This window comes from Lissotriton vulgaris, chromosome 2_1 (assembly GCF_964263255.1).
Source record: "Lissotriton vulgaris chromosome 2_1, aLisVul1.2, whole genome shotgun sequence".
NCBI lineage: Eukaryota > Metazoa > Chordata > Amphibia > Caudata > Salamandridae > Lissotriton > Lissotriton vulgaris.
The window spans coordinates 1,962,616,968-1,962,635,416 of record NC_141687.1 but is presented as its reverse complement, the minus strand read 5'-3'; the positions used below and the strand labels follow the sequence as shown (position 1 = coordinate 1,962,635,416).

General features: G+C 44.1%; 1 protein-coding gene across 2 annotated transcripts in view; it reads left to right on the top strand.

Annotated features, from left to right (window-relative positions):
• LOC147733566 (aminopeptidase Ey-like) overlaps positions 1 to 18,449 on the top strand; it is a 259,251-nt gene that overhangs the window by 151,938 nt on the left and 88,864 nt on the right. For both annotated transcript variants that reach the window (XM_086958152.1, XM_086958153.1), the window contains exons 12-13: positions 3,527 to 3,660; positions 6,274 to 6,329. In XM_086958152.1, the coding sequence (XP_086814278.1) occupies positions 3,527 to 3,660; positions 6,274 to 6,329 (190 nt within the window). The remainder of the gene's footprint in view (positions 1 to 3,526; positions 3,661 to 6,273; positions 6,330 to 18,449) is intronic.

The window sequence follows — 18,449 nt, the reverse complement described above, 5'->3', positions numbered from 1 at the left end:
AAACTAAGTGGTACAAAAGGGGGTGGTAAAGGACGGAGCATCTGAACCAATCAAACACTCACACCCAGTCAACAGATGTGGGTTTAATCCATCACCGTTCTTTAGCCCACTCTGCCACCCCAGTTCAGACATGGCCATATGCATATCAGTCGGACCCTGTGCCTCATGGGAACAGTCCAGCCCGAACTGCCAAGCCATGCCTTCCCTGGACTGGAAACAAGCTTCGCAGGACTGGTTTCTGGCATTTCAGCCGTCTTCAGCCCGGCTTGCTTTAATCTAGTGGCAAAGGGAGCAACGGACTCACGTCTGAGCATACCCTGCCAAAGTGGTAAAAAAGGGGGTGATGATGGACGGAGCATTTGAACCAATCAAACACTCACACCCAGTCAACAGAACTGGGGTGGTTTGGAGTGCCAAAAAAACGATGGATTTAGGCCCAGATGTCTGTACTGGGGTGAATGTATGACATTGTTCTGCATTCTGTCCATCAACTGTTGTTTTTGCATGGGTCACCCTGAGTGAGATGGGTATGCTCAGACTTGAGTCCCATGCTCTCCACACCACTGGAGTCAAGCTATCCTGGCTGAAGACAGCTGATAGCCAGAAACCGGTCCTAGGATGCTTGATTCCAGTCCAGGAAAGACATGGCTTGGCAGTTCGGGCTGGACTGTTCCCAAGAAGCACAGGGTCGAAGCTGATTTGCATATGGCCATGTCTGAACTGGGGTGGGATGGAGTGAAAAAAAACGATGGATTTAGGCCCAGATCTCTGTACTGGGGTGAATGTGTGACATTGTTCTGCATTCTGTCCATTAACTGTTGTTTTTGCATTTGTCACCCTGAGTGGGATGGGTATGCTCAGACGTGAGTCCCATGCTCTCCACACCACTGGAGTCAAGCTATCCTTGCTGAAGACGGCTGATAGCTAGAAACCGGTCCTAGGATGCTTCATTCCGGTCCAGGAAAGACATGGCTTGGGAGTTCGGGCTGGACTGTTCCCATGAGGTACAGCGTCAAGGCTGATTTGCATATGGCCATGTCTGAACTGGGGTGGTATGGAGTGCAAAAAACGATGGATTTAGGCCCAGATCTCTATACTGGGGTGAATGTATGACATTGTTCTGCATTCTGTCCATCAACTGTTGTTTTTGCATTTGTCACCCTGAGTGGGATGGGTATGCTCAGACGTGAGTCCCATGCTCTCCACACCACTGGAGTCAAGCTATCCTGGCTGAAGACGGCTGATAGCCAGAAACCAGTCCTAGGAGGCTTGATTCCGGTCCAGGAAAGACATGGCTTGGCAGTTCGGGCTGTACTGTTCCCATGAGGCACAGTGTCAAGGCTGATTTGCATATGGCCATGTCTGAACTGGGGTGGTGGGGAGTGCAAAAAAAACGATGGATTTAGGCCCATATCTCTGTACTGGGATGAATGTATGACATTGTTCTGCATTCTGTCCATCAACTATTGTTTTTACATGTATCTCCATGCAGGGCATCGCATCGGCACCTCAGCACCTCACTGTGCTACATGTCTCCACACTTAGACCTCATATCGCCTCTTCTGCGAGATGCATCCGCAATATGTCTGAATCCAGGATTTTAAATCCGTGTCCTTGTAGCTGGCCCATGCTCCATTTCAGTAGGCCTGAGCTTGTGACTTTATTGTGGTCTGGCACGACCAGATAACCACAGTTGGCGCTTTGCACTGCTAGGCAATATTTTCACTTAAATCTTTAAAAGTGCACATCTCTGGTTCTACTCATTGGACTTATTGTTGTTTTGGTGTCAAATCATTTATTAAATCTTTGTCTACGTTTCTAAATTGGTGTAGTATTTTTGTTGTGTTGTGTTTTTATTTTATTACTGTTTGAAGTGCTTCATAAAGAATTTCTTTACACATTGCCTCTAAGTTAAGCCTGACTGCTTTCTGAGGCAACCAAAGGGTTAAGAATAGGTTAATTTGAGGTTTGCTTGTATTTCACCCTGACAGAGATAGTGGTTTCTGCTTAGGTAGGGTTCAAACTGTAGCCCGTGATATATTTAATTATAGCATATATTTTTCAGAGCATTTTTTTTAATGCTTCATTATTTTTATATACATTTTGCATGTTCACAAATACTTTCAAATAAATTTGATATCTTTACTACATAACAGGTGACAAAGGCATGAGGTCACAAGACAAATAATTTAAATTATCTAGTATAAAGTACTCTATACTGTAAATACGTCACTTGAGCAGTATTCTATTATAGCTCATATACCATGTTTTACCCAATCATTGATTAATGCTAGTTTAAAAATGGTTGATTTTTATAACAAATTTAGTGTAATGTTTTGTGTGTCTTTAGTGGCTAACATCTTTGATATTTTTGTTACTATTAATAAAACTCACATGTGTGTTGAGTATTCATTGTGAGTATTGTAGTATATTGTTTTCAAACATAGATTAAAATCAGGTTTACTTTAAGTGATTGTTCTATGTAGATTATTAGTGAGTTTTTCTTTAGGTGTTCATGACCAGATATGACAGTAAAAACTTTCATGGGCAAATTTGAATGTAATAAATTCCAATGTGGTGTTCTGTGTACAAGGGGATTTGCCACGGATGTGGGGTGTTTCTAATCTGTACTATGTGTTAGTGTGTCAATGTGTGTGTTTATAGGGTGTGTAGGTGGGGTGTGGATGTTAAGGTGAGTGTTTGGGGGATGAGGTGTGTGGGTGTGTTTTCCGTAGAGTATTCATCAACACAAGCAATGGTGCAAAGTGCTGAGGTACACATTTCAATTCTTTATATTCAACTGTGGTTTTGTGTTGCCTCTATTTTGTATGTTTGTGTGTTGTCCTTTAAGTGTTCATGAACACCTGTAATAGTCGATATCTGTTAATGAAAATTTGAGTTCCATCGGTTATAATGTAGTAGTGTGTGTATGATGGGATTTTGTGTGTGGGATATGTGTTGCATTTATTTAATTGATTTTGTTTTTTTTCATAATTCGACTGTGTGTTGGTTTACAATTGAAATATGTGAATATACATTCCATAAGTTACACTATGGTGTTGTGTTGTGTATTTGAGGGGATTTGTGTTGCCTGTGAGGTGTGTGTTTTATGCCCATTGTTTGTGTGTCTTCTTTATCCTCTCTTTTTTTTTGCTTTAGTGTAGCTTTGGATTTTAGCTATTAATCAGTAGCACAACATTCTATATTTAGCTGTTCTTATGACCACCTCTCAATAACCTCATAATTAAGACATTCTTTTAATGAAATGTCTTTAAAATGCCAAGCTGAAAGCCCTAGCAGCTAATTAAGTTATGCATTACTTCTACAAGGAAAGGTGGCTGTTAAGAAGTACAGCTTCAAAGATTTATTACGTTTTCCTAAAAAATAAAGCTTATTGTCCACCATATTGGTGTTTGTTTAGGCTAAAGAGGAAGATCATGTTTATTGTGGGTATATTTCTAATGTGCTCTTACTGGACTGCAACATTTCTATGAGCACTGATACATTTTCTTTTATTTTCTACTAGATACAATTCCGGATTTAAAAGTGACGGGCAATGATTGGTTATTAGTCAACATCAATGCAGTTGGATATTACAGGGTTAACTATGACCAGGAGAATTGGCGAAAGCTTCTGGAGCAGCTAGACAATAACCGCACTGTAAGTTTATAGTATCCACAATAGACTCATTCACAAAGGATAGACAAATAGCGGTAAAAATGTTTAGATGTAAAGGATTATATCTATTTCACATGCTGACAAAAGGACTTTTGACTATTCCTAAGCAAGTATACTGACCACAATTTATAGATTACACATGCTAAGTATTGAGAAAGGTCTACAGTTTCAACATACTTTACTGCTTGTAAATTTACATTGCATGTGCTATTGTCACATCCCTAGTGGTTTCCTTTTTAGGTCTCACTGATAGCAGCATTATCTGTTTGTATACCTAATGTTACCAATACTTTATAATGTACATATAAGAAGTAGTACATAAAGAGTGGGCTTTGTGTCCGCTCCCTTCAGCCTTTAGCTCCTATTTAGTTTTCTAGGGTTACCATTGCTTGGCCAGGCATTCCAGTTCTTTTTGTGGAAGGTTGTTTCCCTTATTGCTGCTCCCATGAGGTTTTGCTGATAGGGCTGAGCTTCGTGGAGCCTATTCTCCTCGTGTCTCCCAGGTTTCACTCTTTTTATCACCTCACTCCATCATTTTCACTCCTCAGGGCCAATCACTCCCAGTAAGGAATCATGTCTCTCTCTCATTCACTACCACCTCCTTAGCACTCCATCACCATACCATTCATCCCTTCCTCCTTGCTTCCCCATCATCCCTGCCTTGACTCTAGCATCCCCTCCAGTCATGCCTGCCTTGCCTACCTCATATGCCCCCTCCCAGTTTAATCCTGCCTCTCATTATTTGTTTCCTTCATCCTGACGGGTGATGCCATGCACATTCCAGGAAACATCAAAGGGGCTATATTGCATGAAGGTTGTTTGCACATACAAGCTACTACTATTTCTTATAAATATTAAGGCAACTTCTTCCGAAACATAAAAGAGATACACTGATAGGCTTAACCTTAACCTAGCATTGAGATGCTTATATAAAACATAGAAAAAAATCTGAATTCATTAGACTTATAGCAAAAGTAAATATGTTTAAGGCACACCCCCTCTTTGATCTGCTATACTCCAAAATAGAATAAATTCACAGTTAACATTTTTCGCCATTATTTCTTTCCACTTTCATCAAAGGGGGCACTGAAGGGCATCTCTGGTATCCTGAGATTAATGGTAAAGTTGTGGAAACCTTTGAAACTTTTTGTGCAGGCTGAAGATTGAACAGACAGTAGCAGCAAGCACTTGTTTTTGACTACAGGAACATCTAATAATGGTGTAAGGTAACACGTCTCTAGTAGGTGCCTTCTCCAAAGGGAACTTGTTTCTGACTTGTGGGCCCTCTAGAAATAGTCTAAGGTACTTTAGCTTGATAAAGAAAATGCTTGTGTCTGTTTCAAAGGACCTTGAGTAACAGCCCCATATAAGGTTACCTGCAATGACTTGGTCTGAATTCAGGCACTTCTAGCATTGGTTTAGACACTACTACTTGAATCAGGAAAGTGCAGGCTGTAGCTTTTCAAGGGCATGTAAATGTCTTCTTTAGAAATAAAAGGAGACCTACTGGCCTTTTCAATTCTTGTTAGCGATGGTTTACCACAGGTGGTGCCCTTCTCTTTACACTTATAGACACCTCTAACAGAGCACATTTGTGGCCATATTTATTAATGCGTTGCGTTGCCCTTGCACCAGGCAATAGGGCCCAAGAGCGATGCAACGCAAGTTATAGCTATCGAGCCACCCATGGCCCCCTTGCGTCATTGCTGAGACTCGAGCTCAGTTCCCCAGCTTCAAGGTCGACCGCTCTAGCTTTCTTCATGTAAATGCGCTGGGCAGACCACTATATTGGCAAAAAAGGAATTCCGTTGCACCAGCGTACCCTCTCTGCCAATATATAAATCAGGTCCTTTCTTTCCTCTCCTGTCTGACCTCTATCTTCCTTGGGCATTAACAGTGGGACATTCAATCTATAGTAAAATGAAGAGGCTCAAATTGAAGTAGTATCTGCTTAATACTTAGCATTCTCTCTCCATAGGACAACATTGCTCAATTATTTTATTCTTAAATAAAGCACAGTAGCTAATTGAACACGTGCTAGAGTAGCACCAGATGACACCAGAGGCTTTTCCTTTTCCTTTTAAGCTTATTTTAATTGTCTTGCCTTCTCATACTGTAAATAAATATCTTTCCTGTTTGTGAGATAGGGCTCTCTGTGACTGTGTGTTGAATGTATTGTGTGATTACTATATCAGCAGTATTCGAGTTCTGACCAACTCCCATCTCTTGCGATGAGTCTTGAATGCTGGAAAGCCAGGAGTACAAAGTGCCACAACACCACACCCTTGGGAAATGACAGTACTAACTTGGAAACTGCCCGGTGCAATATAATATTATGATTATTTGATGCACACTAAAATACGTCGGACATTAGTTCCGTAGTTTATAATACATCTCTGAAGTGGTAATAATGACAAGTGACACTTTTTGACTTCAATAAAAAGTGTAACTAAATCAGATGACACACCTAACAACAGGCTGCAACGGTTGTAAGATTTTATTGATGTCTTTAGTATTATACGGAAAGGATATAGTATCTTTCTACACACCCTAACATTTCTCAGTCTTACAACTGTACGCATTTGATTTTTGCAGGCGATTCCACTGATTAACCGAGCACAGATCATTGATGATGCATTTAATTTGGCAAGGTGAGCAGTCTCCTTTCTGATTATTTCACAGGAAAAACTCTACAAAGTTCATAGTTCGGCAACAGAATGTGTGTTACTTTAACTTGTGGATATATTTGTCTCAAACAATTAGAACTCCTGACTGTATATGCAAAGTTCCTCTCATGACAGATGCTTCTTCACATTCAATCAATCAATCAGGCATTTGTGGAGCACACTACTCACCCTCGAGGGTCTCATGGCACTGAGGAGGTGGGGGTTCGCACAGCTTCATCTCATCTGAAGAGCCAGGTCTTGTGCCTCTTTCCGAAAACTTGCAGAGTGGGGGTTTGGCTGATGCTGAGTGGGTGTTCGTTCCAGGCTTTGACTGTGATGTAAGAGAAGGCTCGACCCCCGCTCTGACTCTTCAGATTCGTGGGATTTCGGCTAGTTCCAGATCGGTGAATCTGAGGATTCTCTTGGGTGCGTACGAGATTCTTTCGTTGAGGTATTGGGGTTCAATGTTGTGGAGGGATTTGTAGGCATGTAGGCTTGAAGGTCATTCTCTTTTCGACACGGAGCTAGTGGAGTTCTCGTTGGTCTTGAGTGATATAGTGTTGGTGTGGGATGCCGAGGACAAGACTAGCTGCTTTGTTCTGGAACGTCTGGAGTTTGAGGAGTAGAGATTTGTTTATTCTGGTATGGAGGGCATTTCTGTAGTCCAGTCTGCTGGTTATGAGTGCATGAGTGACATTCCTTCTGGATTCATTGGCTGTGTATTCAATAACAATTGAATGCCCTTTTGCAAAAACTGGCCATACACAAAAATATGCTTTGAATGAATGAATGATAAATATTTATAAAGCGTCACAAATGCCAAAGGGCATCAAGGTGCTAATAGCAGTTAGTCTGTGGAGAGGAGAGAAATAAGAAGAAGCTGGCTGAAGATAAACAGCCAGGTTTTTAAGGCCTTACAAAATAAGGCAAGCGATTGAAGACTGGAAATTGATTGGAAATTATTACTGGTTGCCACTGAAAAAAAGACTAGTTCTCAAATCAAAGTGCATTGTACTTCAGTTTTTTAAAGATCAAGTTTCAGATTTCTGGATCAGAATTTGGTGCTATATACGAGTCCTAGTGCTTCATTACGAGTCACCCACACTGGTATTCCTGGGAGCAAATTCCGGGCCTGATGATCAGGAGGCAGTGTGAGCAGAGGTAAAGTCTGGCCACTATAAGGTCCCTGCAGCACCACAGGGAGCTCGAAATTTTAAATTCTAATTTGTCTTTATCTTAGGGCCTGGAGAACTCTTTACAGTGTACAACCTTACAACATTCCCTGGAGTACGCTTGAAAACCTGCACCTGCTGCACCTTTCCAGGTGTACTTCTGAGATTGTTTGTTATTTGGCAGAAAATTATTTTAAAAAACGCGCAGGCAGTGGCATAAACCTACACTTGCACTTTTCTGTTTTGTATTTGTGAATAGATCCCAATGCTTTTTTTGTTAAAAGCCCTCTTTGGGTTTGGAGGTTATTGCTGAATTGTGGTCACTTTTAGCACTCCTGCTCTTGAATAAACTGGTCAGGGATTGATTCTCTATCAGCTATTCTATCACATCTCGTCTCATATATGATTAGTTGAGGTTCTGGTTGGGCAGTGGCGCTGAGAAGGTCGCTCTCTAGGTTATGAATGATGTCCTCCATACTGAATAGGTAAACTGTGCCTCCTGGATTGGTTGAAGCTCCGGTGACATTCGACACAGTTGAAAACCTGGTCTTGCTTGTGACCCTGAAGGCGTGAGTGGGACTAAAGAGGGTTTTGTTAGGCTCAATTCTGTTGTTTCAAAGCACACATTCTAAGATTGTTAAGGTAAGGGATTCCTCTTCTCCCTTGCCTCTGTTACTACAACCTATTTTAAATTGTGAACCAATCCAAACTTATGTTACACCTGCTGCAGGGGTGTGTAATTTGCTTTTCACGTTCCTAGTATATTTGTGCCACGTGCATTGCAACTGGGCTTACCTGTATGTCAACCTTTTGTAGGTCAGTTTACTTTCTCATTAAAACTGGAGGAACAAGCATAAATATGCATTGGTAGCTGACTTAACATATCAGATATATTCCAAAATAATACTGTCAACATTTTCCCGAATTTCCTGTATCTCTCTTACCTTTCATACTTGTAAAATTGTAATTGTCCAGAAGAGAGTGTGCTTCCTAAGTATGCAGTTACCACACTACATTGCAGGTAAGCTACATGTTACCTGTAATACTTGGGCTGTCAGGAGATGCTAGACTTTGTATATCGCCAGGGCTTCAAGTAGGATGAAAAAACTGGAGGGCCTCTTAAAGGGGCGTGGCTGATGTAATTAAGGGCGTGGCTTTAAACACTCCTAAACTAAAAATCTGTGCTTAGCAGGCGGGCAACTAGAGCCAAATTTCAGGGGGGCGGGGGGCTGGCAAATATTTCGGAGGGGGCTAATTCTTCCAACCATCGACAGAGTGGCTGTAAGAATGGGAGAAAACACAACAAAAGCCTAATTTACAAGTAAATGGTCTTTTAAAGACCTGTTAAGTACTCATGTGCAGCTGCAATTAGATGGTCGCCAGCCCGCAAAGCTGTGTCAGCCCAGGCTGACACACCCGACGGGGGGGTGGTGTTGGGGGGGGGGGAGGGAGGGTAGGCTGTAGCCCCGTTAGTCCAATGGGTGTTGCCCGCCTGGTGCTTAGCAAAGTGTGCCACCGGTCTGGCGTTTTGCTGTTTATATCATTGCAGCCAGATATAAGATGAAGACGAAACAACTATGGCTTTGTTGTATATAATATTGAAAATGCTTCAAATCCATTCCGCAATGAGACTGTGAAAGAACTATAAGTCTCTTGGAAGTTACATCAAAGGCAATATAGGTTGGTACCGCCTCAGAGTTAAGATTTATCTGTTCACTGAGGTTGAGGGCAAAAATAGAGAGCCTGATAGGGATCAGTCTCAGCACCTGCTTTTTAGAACTGCCAGTGCTGAGCACCGGCAAGTCCCGGCCCACTTACAGCCCTGCATATTGCTCAGCAGGAAGGAGTAAGGACAACAGAAACTTCAGACCACGTCTTCCTCTTGCCACGATTGAAGCTGCGCAACAATGCAGCATCTGTTTTCTACTCGACAGTTCTGCACACTACTTGCTCCATAGATTACTATTCATGGGTATGCTGCCAGGAGATGCTAAACTGCGCCAACATCTCGGAAGAGGAGCTGGGGGAGACCAGAGCCATGGACCAGAACTTCCCTCTTGCTCGCAAGCTCTTCATAGTAGTATCAACGCTTGCATTGTGTTTCCCTCGTTCCTGCTGTTCTTGCTGTACAGCTTGCCAGTCATAATGGAGCTGCCACACCGACCTCTCAGCAAGAAGAGGAAATTGAGACTAGAGCACTTGACCCTCTCTCCCTCTCTCCCTCTGGCCTGCATGTACGACATAGACCCCCCGTTTTAGACTTAGTCGGATGGGGGGTCGCTCCTTCCGCGTGAAAGCTGCAACCCTCTGGAATGCGCTCCCTTTGGAAATCCGCCTCTTGAATGATTTAATATCCTTTCGTAGGGCTTTGAAAACCTTCCTGTTTTAACTGTTCCCTGTTCTTAATGCTTCTGCTTTTTGTTACTGGATTTAGTGTTGTGTTGTGTTTACCTTTCCCTGCGCCAGGACGCTCCTTCGCTGGAGCAGCTGTGCGCATTAAAATGCAAATAACATAACATAACATAACATGTCAGTGCGATGATGTCACTGTCTGGTGAAGAGCCATCTGATGGAGGGCGAGGACCCCATCACTATGCAGAGAGTATCAAGAGTATTCAAACTCTACCATGTTATAAATCAGCAGGCCGAACTTTAAAGTACCCATTAATTCAAAAGATTTGGGGCCTCATTTATGAAAAGTGACGCATCGCTGCGTGAAAACAGCGATGCATCACTTTTCACTGCGCACTCCTTGCGACACCAATGATGCGTCATATTTAATGTATGACGCATCATTTCGCAATGACTTACAGATACGTCAGTATTTCTAACGCATCTGTAAGCGCAAAAGTGACGCATTGCTGGAGTGTGTCACAAAAGTGACGCAACTCCAGCAATGCGTCCTTTCACACGGGGAAAGCCCCATGTGAAAGGGCTTGCGTCAGTCTTACGCCTGCTGTGAGGCAGGTGCAAGATTTTGACACAACCTAGATGCGTCACTTTTTAAATATGGCGCAACAAGGCGCATTTTGTACGCCGCTGGTGCGTCACAAAAAAGTGACGCACTGGCGGGGCAAAACTGACGCTAGGCCTCATAAATAAGGGCCCTGGTGATGATAGAAGTGACCCCCTGCTAACAGGGAATTGAAGACCGAGCGTGCTGAGCACTATTGCTGTAGGTTATATTACGAACATATGTTGAGCTGATAAGATCTCACCAAATTACCGGCATACCAAGTCTATTTCGAAGAGCAATAGGAATGCCCCTATATAATCCATTATTTTATATACAATCTGTTGAACACCATTCCACAACTGCCAGGAATCGCCTCTAAAGCTTTTGAGATATTTAATTATGAAGCACCAACATTTGATTTATTTGTGCAACCACAGCCTCATCTCATCTACATGAAATCTTTCAGTGATTCAGAGCTAATCTCCAGACCATGTATTATGATGTATAGATGTATTAATAAATGTAATCCTGGTTGCAGACCAATTGTTTGAAGTCACATTACACCGCCGCCAATCCAGCTGACTGTACTCCTTGTCCATCTCCCCCACTAAGCGAGAGACGTGTATTTGATGACTGAGGACCATCTGAGCGGTTTCTATACTACTGGAGTAGGGATGGGGGGGGGGGGGGGGTGACGGGGAATCTGCCTAGGCACCAAAGGAATATATTTCACGTTTTGTGACAGTAAGCATAGCATATGGTGTAGAATACTATGGGGAGGATGATGGTGGCGTGTCTCATGAGGAATCCCTCACAGTTTATCTACAGGTTGAACATTCCCATAATTTCCCAAACTGGTGGTGCTAATTAGTCTGTCATTTTATGGAATGGAGCCAGTCTACGCCACCACATGGAGAAATGGTAAAACCTCTGTGTATTTAACCCAACACATAATTATTATGCTCCGGAAAACCTGGTCCCATTAATCTAATGATTGTTAAAAATACACAATGTTCATAAATGAAACACAATGTTCATAAATGAAGCAATCAGTTCTGGCAGGAATCACTCCAACATTTGGGTGTTAATAGCATTAGACCTCAATGAGATGGGTGCATTTGCAATGGAATTGATTAAGACCTGTGCAGTGTTAGTAATGAGACCCGATTTAGTAAAAAATACATTTCACGTACTGCCCAGCAGAGTTATTAGCACCTACCTGCACGATATTGTGATCTGCTTTGGGAATTCAACGCTAATATCTAAAATGAATGCTTGAAAATATTGATCAGGATATAGCCTTGTGTTTAGCTACCTCAGTGCATTACAATCTTAACATCTGAATGAGTGGAGTAGAATCAGTTGATCTGTTCATAGCACCTGACTGTGAAGCCTTCCAGACTCTGCCCTGAATTTTACAGTGGTGAGCACTTGTAAAGACACCATTGTCCCCAGTGCTGCTTCTTATCCATGAACTGCAGGGTAAATAATTGTTTTACCCTGAAAATTAAAGATTGGTCTAAATGAACATAAAAAACACAACTTAAGTCAATGAAAACATGAAAGAGGTGTCGCCTTCTTCCTGCAGTGAAACATATAATGTATACATGTCTCTGCAGAAAAGAGCTTATTTATCATATGCTTAATAATGCACAGAAATACTGAATCCTAGTAAGAGTAGATCTAAGCCAGCTTGGTTGGACTGTGAAGTCTATGACATATGACATTAAATGCATAACTCTATGCAATATACATATTTTGGAGACTGACGTTGTATGATGTTAGCTCCTCCTTCAGCATAAACAGCTCAAACAATATAACAAAATATTGAGATGGAAAAGCCTAAGCATGCAGAGAAACACTTGTACAACATGTGTAACGTTATTCACTGGCACAGAAACTATGAATCCATTTCATAAAGGTACATTTTCATGTGCATGTTTATTCACATGTAGATCTACACCTCCACCTAGTTGTGAATCTCCACTCTTTTGCTACCCACTATTTCAAACTGTAGATTACATTTAGATATAGACTTACATGTCTCCACTCCCTCAAATCAGGGGTGTAGGCTCCTACAACAGAATGTGCAGGTGTAAAGTTACCAGGGGCGGCTGGTGACATTTGAAAGTGGTGAGGCGTGAAAGTTTGAGTTCCTACGGCGAGCATGTGGAAAGGTTTTTCCCATTACACTGTTCGGTGGAAGTAAATCAAAAACATTTCGTAACACTAAATGAAATCATGCTATTTATTTTTTTTACAGTTTTATATAGCGCTAATTCGGCCCGAAGAAAGCATTGAAGCGCTTTACATGATCACCAGTTACCTGGCATTATGTAAAAATACCTTGCTGAAGGTCACATAACAACACGTAGCAGCATGAAGCGCTCTGTGAACAAACATGCTTGCGGTAGTCATTTGGAGTTGAAAACCCATGATGTATAAAAGCCCTGTACATCAGTCGCGAGGCAGGGGGGGGGATTAAATATATAATAAAACTTACATCACCGCTGGTCCGGGTCCGCACCTTCTCTGCTCCTCGACCCCTTGGCGCCTTCACGTCGTCGAATGCCACTGGCAGCCCCTTGCAGCCAATCCTGGCACTGCAGGGGCACAGGTTACTCTGCGCCCGCAGCACGCCCATTAGGATGCCGAAAGGCTCCTAATGTTTACAAAAAGGGGTGGTGAGGGACAGAGTCTCTGAATTAAGCTGAAAGCTCTCACCCAGTCAAAAGATCAGGGCTAGATCCAACACCGTTTTTTAGCTCACTGCACCATCCCAGTTTCAGAACCTGGCTGTATGCAAATTAGTCTGTTCCTGTCCCAGTGCATGATGGGAACAGGACAAACCAAACTACAGAAGCCAATTCTTACACTGGGAAGGAAACAAGCTCCCGGGGACCGGTTTCTGGCATTACAGCCGTCTTCGGCCCGGTTTGCTTGAATCCTGATGGTGCAATGAGCAAGGGTCTCACATCTGAGAATACCCTTCCACGCTTAGGGTGGACAAAAATATTTACAAAAAGGGGTGGTGAGGGACAGAGTCTCTGAATTAAGCTGAAAGCTCTCACCCAGTCAAAAGATCAGGGCTAGATCCAACACCGTTTTTTAGCTCACTGCACCATCCCAGTTTCAGAACCTGGCTGTATGCAAATTAGTCTGTTCCTGTCCCAGTGCATGATGGGAACAGGACAAACCAAACTACAGAAGCCAATTCTTACACTGGGAAGGAAACAAGCTCCCGGGGACCGGTTTCTGGCATTACAGCCGTCTTCGGCCCGGTTTGCTTGAATCCTGATGGTGCAATGAGCAAGGGTCTCACATCTGAGAATACCCTTCCACGCTTAGGGTGGACAAAAATATTTACAAAAAGGGGTGGTGAGGGACAGAGTCTCTGAATTAAGCTGAAAGCTCTCACCCAGTCAAAAGATCAGGGCTAGATCCAACACCGTTTTTTAGCTCACTGCACCATCCCAGTTTCAGAACCTGGCTGTATGCAAATTAGTCTGTTCCTGTCCCAGTGCATGATGGGAACAGGACAAACCAAACTACAGAAGCCAATTCTTACACTGGGAAGGAAACAAGCTCCCGGGGACCGGTTTCTGGCATTACAGCCGTCTTCGGCCCGGTTTGCTTGAATTCTGATGGTGCAATGAGCAAGGGTCTCACATCTGAGAATACCCTTCCACGCTTAGGGTGGACAAAAATATTTACAAAAAGGGGGGCTCCTAATGGGCATGCGCAAAAAAGCGGAAACACAAGTGCGCATGCGCGGGCACAAAATTCACCCTCCGTCCCCACTCATGCGCACATGTGTTGCTGCCTCCCTTTTGCCCTGGTGTCTGGTGACAATCATGTCAATCGACATGACTCCAGACTGCCCACCCCCTTCAGTCTCTGAAGGGGGTGGGTGGTCCGACGTCATGCTGACTGGCATGCATTGTCAGTTCTCCCACGGCGTCTCCTGCGGGCGGCTGCGGCAGGGGGGGCTACGCCCCCACACCCCTATGGACGCACTGCGCCTGAAAGTTACTGCAAGCAACTTGTCACCTATTGATAGAGATCTCCAACCCAGGAAAAGAAAATAGTCACTCACACAGCCACTCACTCACCCACTCAGCCACTCACTCACCCATAAAGGCACACACACATTGACACACAGATCTGCAAAAGCTAAGAAAACGCCTTACCAGGAAATTATCGTCTGGTGGCATTGATTAAGAATGAGGCAAAATAAATTGTGGGCACTATGCTGGAGTAATTTACAGCCTGGATAGATGAAAATTCGATAATACCAATAAATCAGTCGAGATTTCACAAAATGCTTGACTCAACAACAAACATCATGTCAATTTCCCTACTTATGGCTGCAGCAAAGACCGCAAACCTTCAACCACATCACTGCTTTATTAATTTCAGTGCTGCTTTCGACAATGTTGACAGGAAAAGGCTGTGGGGGAAGCTGGCTCGATGGGGCATTTCACAAGCTCTTTTAAACATGTTGGTACTTCTCCACAAAGGCACTTGGGTGCAGGAGAAATAGCAGCAAACATGTACTAGAAAACTTAGTATCTACCACCTAATAAGCAAAAAATGCCCCAACTGACATTTCCAACATGTAAAAACAATTCACTCATACGCAGATACACACAGTCACACAGCCACTCACATAATATGTTGGAAATACTATCACTCATTAGTAGCACAGAAAGTATACTATTTTAACTTTTGTTGTACCTTAGTATATATGTTTAACACTCATTATCTTTTAGAGAACACTCACACTCACTGGATGATGTCATCAGTGATTTCATCAGTAATATAACTGACCGTATCAGGAGTGACGTAATAAGCAGAGCATTGAGGGGGCGTTCGCTATAGTTAGCTCAGGTAACGATAACTGCCAAAATGTAACTGTTTTTTTACAAGGGAAATCTGAGCCTAACTATTACAACCCTGTATCATTTGTTTTTTCAGTGAATTTTTAATTTTTTTCAAATTCTATTTCCTAGATATAACATCTGTGTAACCTTTTGTTTTTTAAGTGAATTTCTATCTTTTTTTAACTAGTAGTCATGTTTGCAGAGTGGTGGAGAAAGGGGGCGGTACCTCCAGCCAGCTGTCAGGAATCCTGCTGCAAGGGACTTACTGGAGTTAAAAAGAGGGCCCCCAAGGTCCCTAGGCAGCCAAGGTAACTTCATCTCCCAAACAGTAGTGCGCCAAGAGGTGCGTTTGCAGAGCAGTGTACAAAAGGTGTGTGTCTGTGGGACTTACTGGAGGAACAATAGGGGTAGTTGGCCCCAAGGACTATTTGGAGACAAGGGGACTTCATCCCCCAGCCAGCAGTGTGCCAGGAGGCGCGCTTGCAGAGTGGTGGAGAAAGGGGGCGTGGCCTCTGAATACCTCTCAGCTGTCCCGCTGTGTGGGACTAACTGAAGGTGACAGGAGGGACCCGAAGGATCCTTTGGAGCAAAGGGGACTTCATACCCTAACCAGCAGTGTGCCAGGAGGCACGGGGCATGGCCGCCAAAGTCCTCTCAGCAATAAGGCGGTGTGGCCCTTACTGGAGGTTAATAGGCGCACTTGTTGGCCCCCAAGGACCATCAGCATCCAAGGGGACTTCATCGCCCAACCAGCAGTGCACCAGGAGGTGTTTTCAGAATGGTGCAGAGAGGGGGCATAGCATCCAAAGTAATCCCACTGTGTGGGTACCACGAGGGCTTGTTGGCCCCGAGGACCCTATGGGCCCAAGGGGACTTCATCCCCAACCTGTAGTGTGCCAGGACGTGGGTCCAATGCTCTCTTTATAACCGGGTTGAAGGTAGCCTGATTGATGAGGGGTGATGTCCTGAAACTGGTCCCAGGATGCTTGTTTTATGGTCCAGGGAGGACCTGGCCTGGAAGTTTTTGCTGGCTGGTCCCATGGGCTACACGGTCAAGCCTGTTTTGCATATGGCTGGGCTAGTACTGGAATGGCATGGTGAGAAAAATAATGATGGATTAAACCCATATCTGTGACTAGGTGTGAATGTTTGACAATGTTCAGCATTCTGATCATCATCTTTTTGTGTTACTTTTTCACTCTAAGTGGGAAGAGTATGCTCAGACGTGGATCCTGTGCTCGCTTCGCCACCGGATTCAAGCTAGCCTGGCTGATGAGATGTGATGCCCCTGAACCAGTCCCAGGATGCTTTTTTTTTGGTCCAGGGAGGACCTGGACTGTTCTTATGGGGTACAAGTTCAAGACTGATGTGCATATGGCTGAGTCCAAACTGGAATGATGTTGTGAGCAAAATAACAATGGATTAAACCCAAATCTGTGACTCGGGGTGAATGTTTGACAATGTTCAACATTTCATCCATCATCTTTTTGTGTGACAGGGCAGGAATGCCCAGATCCGCTTGGCCTCCTAATGGGGTTCCTGCAAGGAACCAGCCTGGGGCAAAAAGCTTTTAAAATGTTTCGGGAAGAAGTCGCGGTGGATCTGCGGCTCTCGCCTAAAAATTATGAAAAAGAAGCATGAGCTCCTGTGCTTCTGTAATGTTTTGCCCCCATGTTTTGCCCCCAGGTGGGCCACGTCCCACAGGCATGAGGAATTATAAAAAGGAGAGAGGTGCTTCGGGCCCCACCTCTAAGACTGCTTTTAATGTATGTGGTGGTGCCCACATGGAAGCCCATGCCTTGGCGACCACCACCCCCCCAGGGCAGATGACGCTAAAGTTATTTAGGGGGCCTGCTTTGCCCCCTCCCAGACCTGGGGACCATCACCTCCCCAGGGCATTGCTTTTAATGTAAACACAAAATTAATGTGGGGCCTGAACGGCCACCCACAGCCCCGGCTCCCTTGCTGCCCCAGGGACCCCCACCTCCTTGGGCTAACTACTGCAATTGGGCCCTCTTGTGGAGCCATGGATTGCCCTGGGGATTGCCACCCTCAGGTACTGCTCCAACCACCTCCTGAGTTGCCTACCCTCTAGCGTTAGCTGTTTGCTTTTGCTTGTTGGGAGCTGACAGCTCTCACCAATCAAAAGCAAACATAACTCCGCTTTCTGCAATCTGGAGCTATCTAGCAGCTCGGGCTAGCAGACAGGCAGCAGAGTTTTCATCTTTTTCCCTGCACGCAAATATGCATGCAGACCAACAGATTAAAACACTGCTCCCACATGCAGGGAGCTGCATTTTCAGCAGCTCCAAGCATGCAAGAGCTATGCTGCCTCCTGCAAGAGGCTGGGAGCTAGCAGGGACTGCAGGGGCATTGAGGCTCCCCCCACGGTTCCACAGGGAAAACAATGAGAAAGAGGCAACAAAAGGTCAGATATGAAAGCAAAGAGGCAGAGGAAGGGTCAGAAACAAGCAGAAAGAGGCAGAATAAAGGTCAGCAATGAGCAGAATGAGATATGATAAAGTTGAAAAACAAGCAGAATGAGGTAGACTGAAGGTCAGCAATGAGCAGAAATGGGCAAAATAATGGATAGACATGAGCAGAAAGAGACAGATTACAGGACAGAAATGAGCGGAAAGTGGCAAAATATAGATCAGAAAGGAGCAGAAAGAGGCAAAAGGTCAGCAACGTGCAGAAAGAGGCAAAATAAACGTGAGAAACAAGCAGAAAGAGACAGACTAAAGGTCAGAAAGGAGCACAAAGAGGAGGAATCTAGATCAGCAATGAGCAGAAAGAGGCAAAATAGAAATAAAAAAAAATCTCACTGGGGTGGACGTATGTGTGGCAACAGTAGGTCCTCAGCAGCTAAGGGTACTTCATCCCCCAACCAGTAGTGTGTCAGGAGGCGCGTTTGCAGAGTAGTTTAAAAAGTGGGCGGGCCTCCAATGAGGTACCAGCAATCCTGCTGTTGGGGACGTAATTGGGGCAAATATATGGGTTCTTGACCCTCAGCGACCCTAAGCAGCCAAGATGGGGTTCATCCCCCACCAGTAGAGTGACAGGAAGGTGTGTTTACATAGTGGCTGAGAAAGGG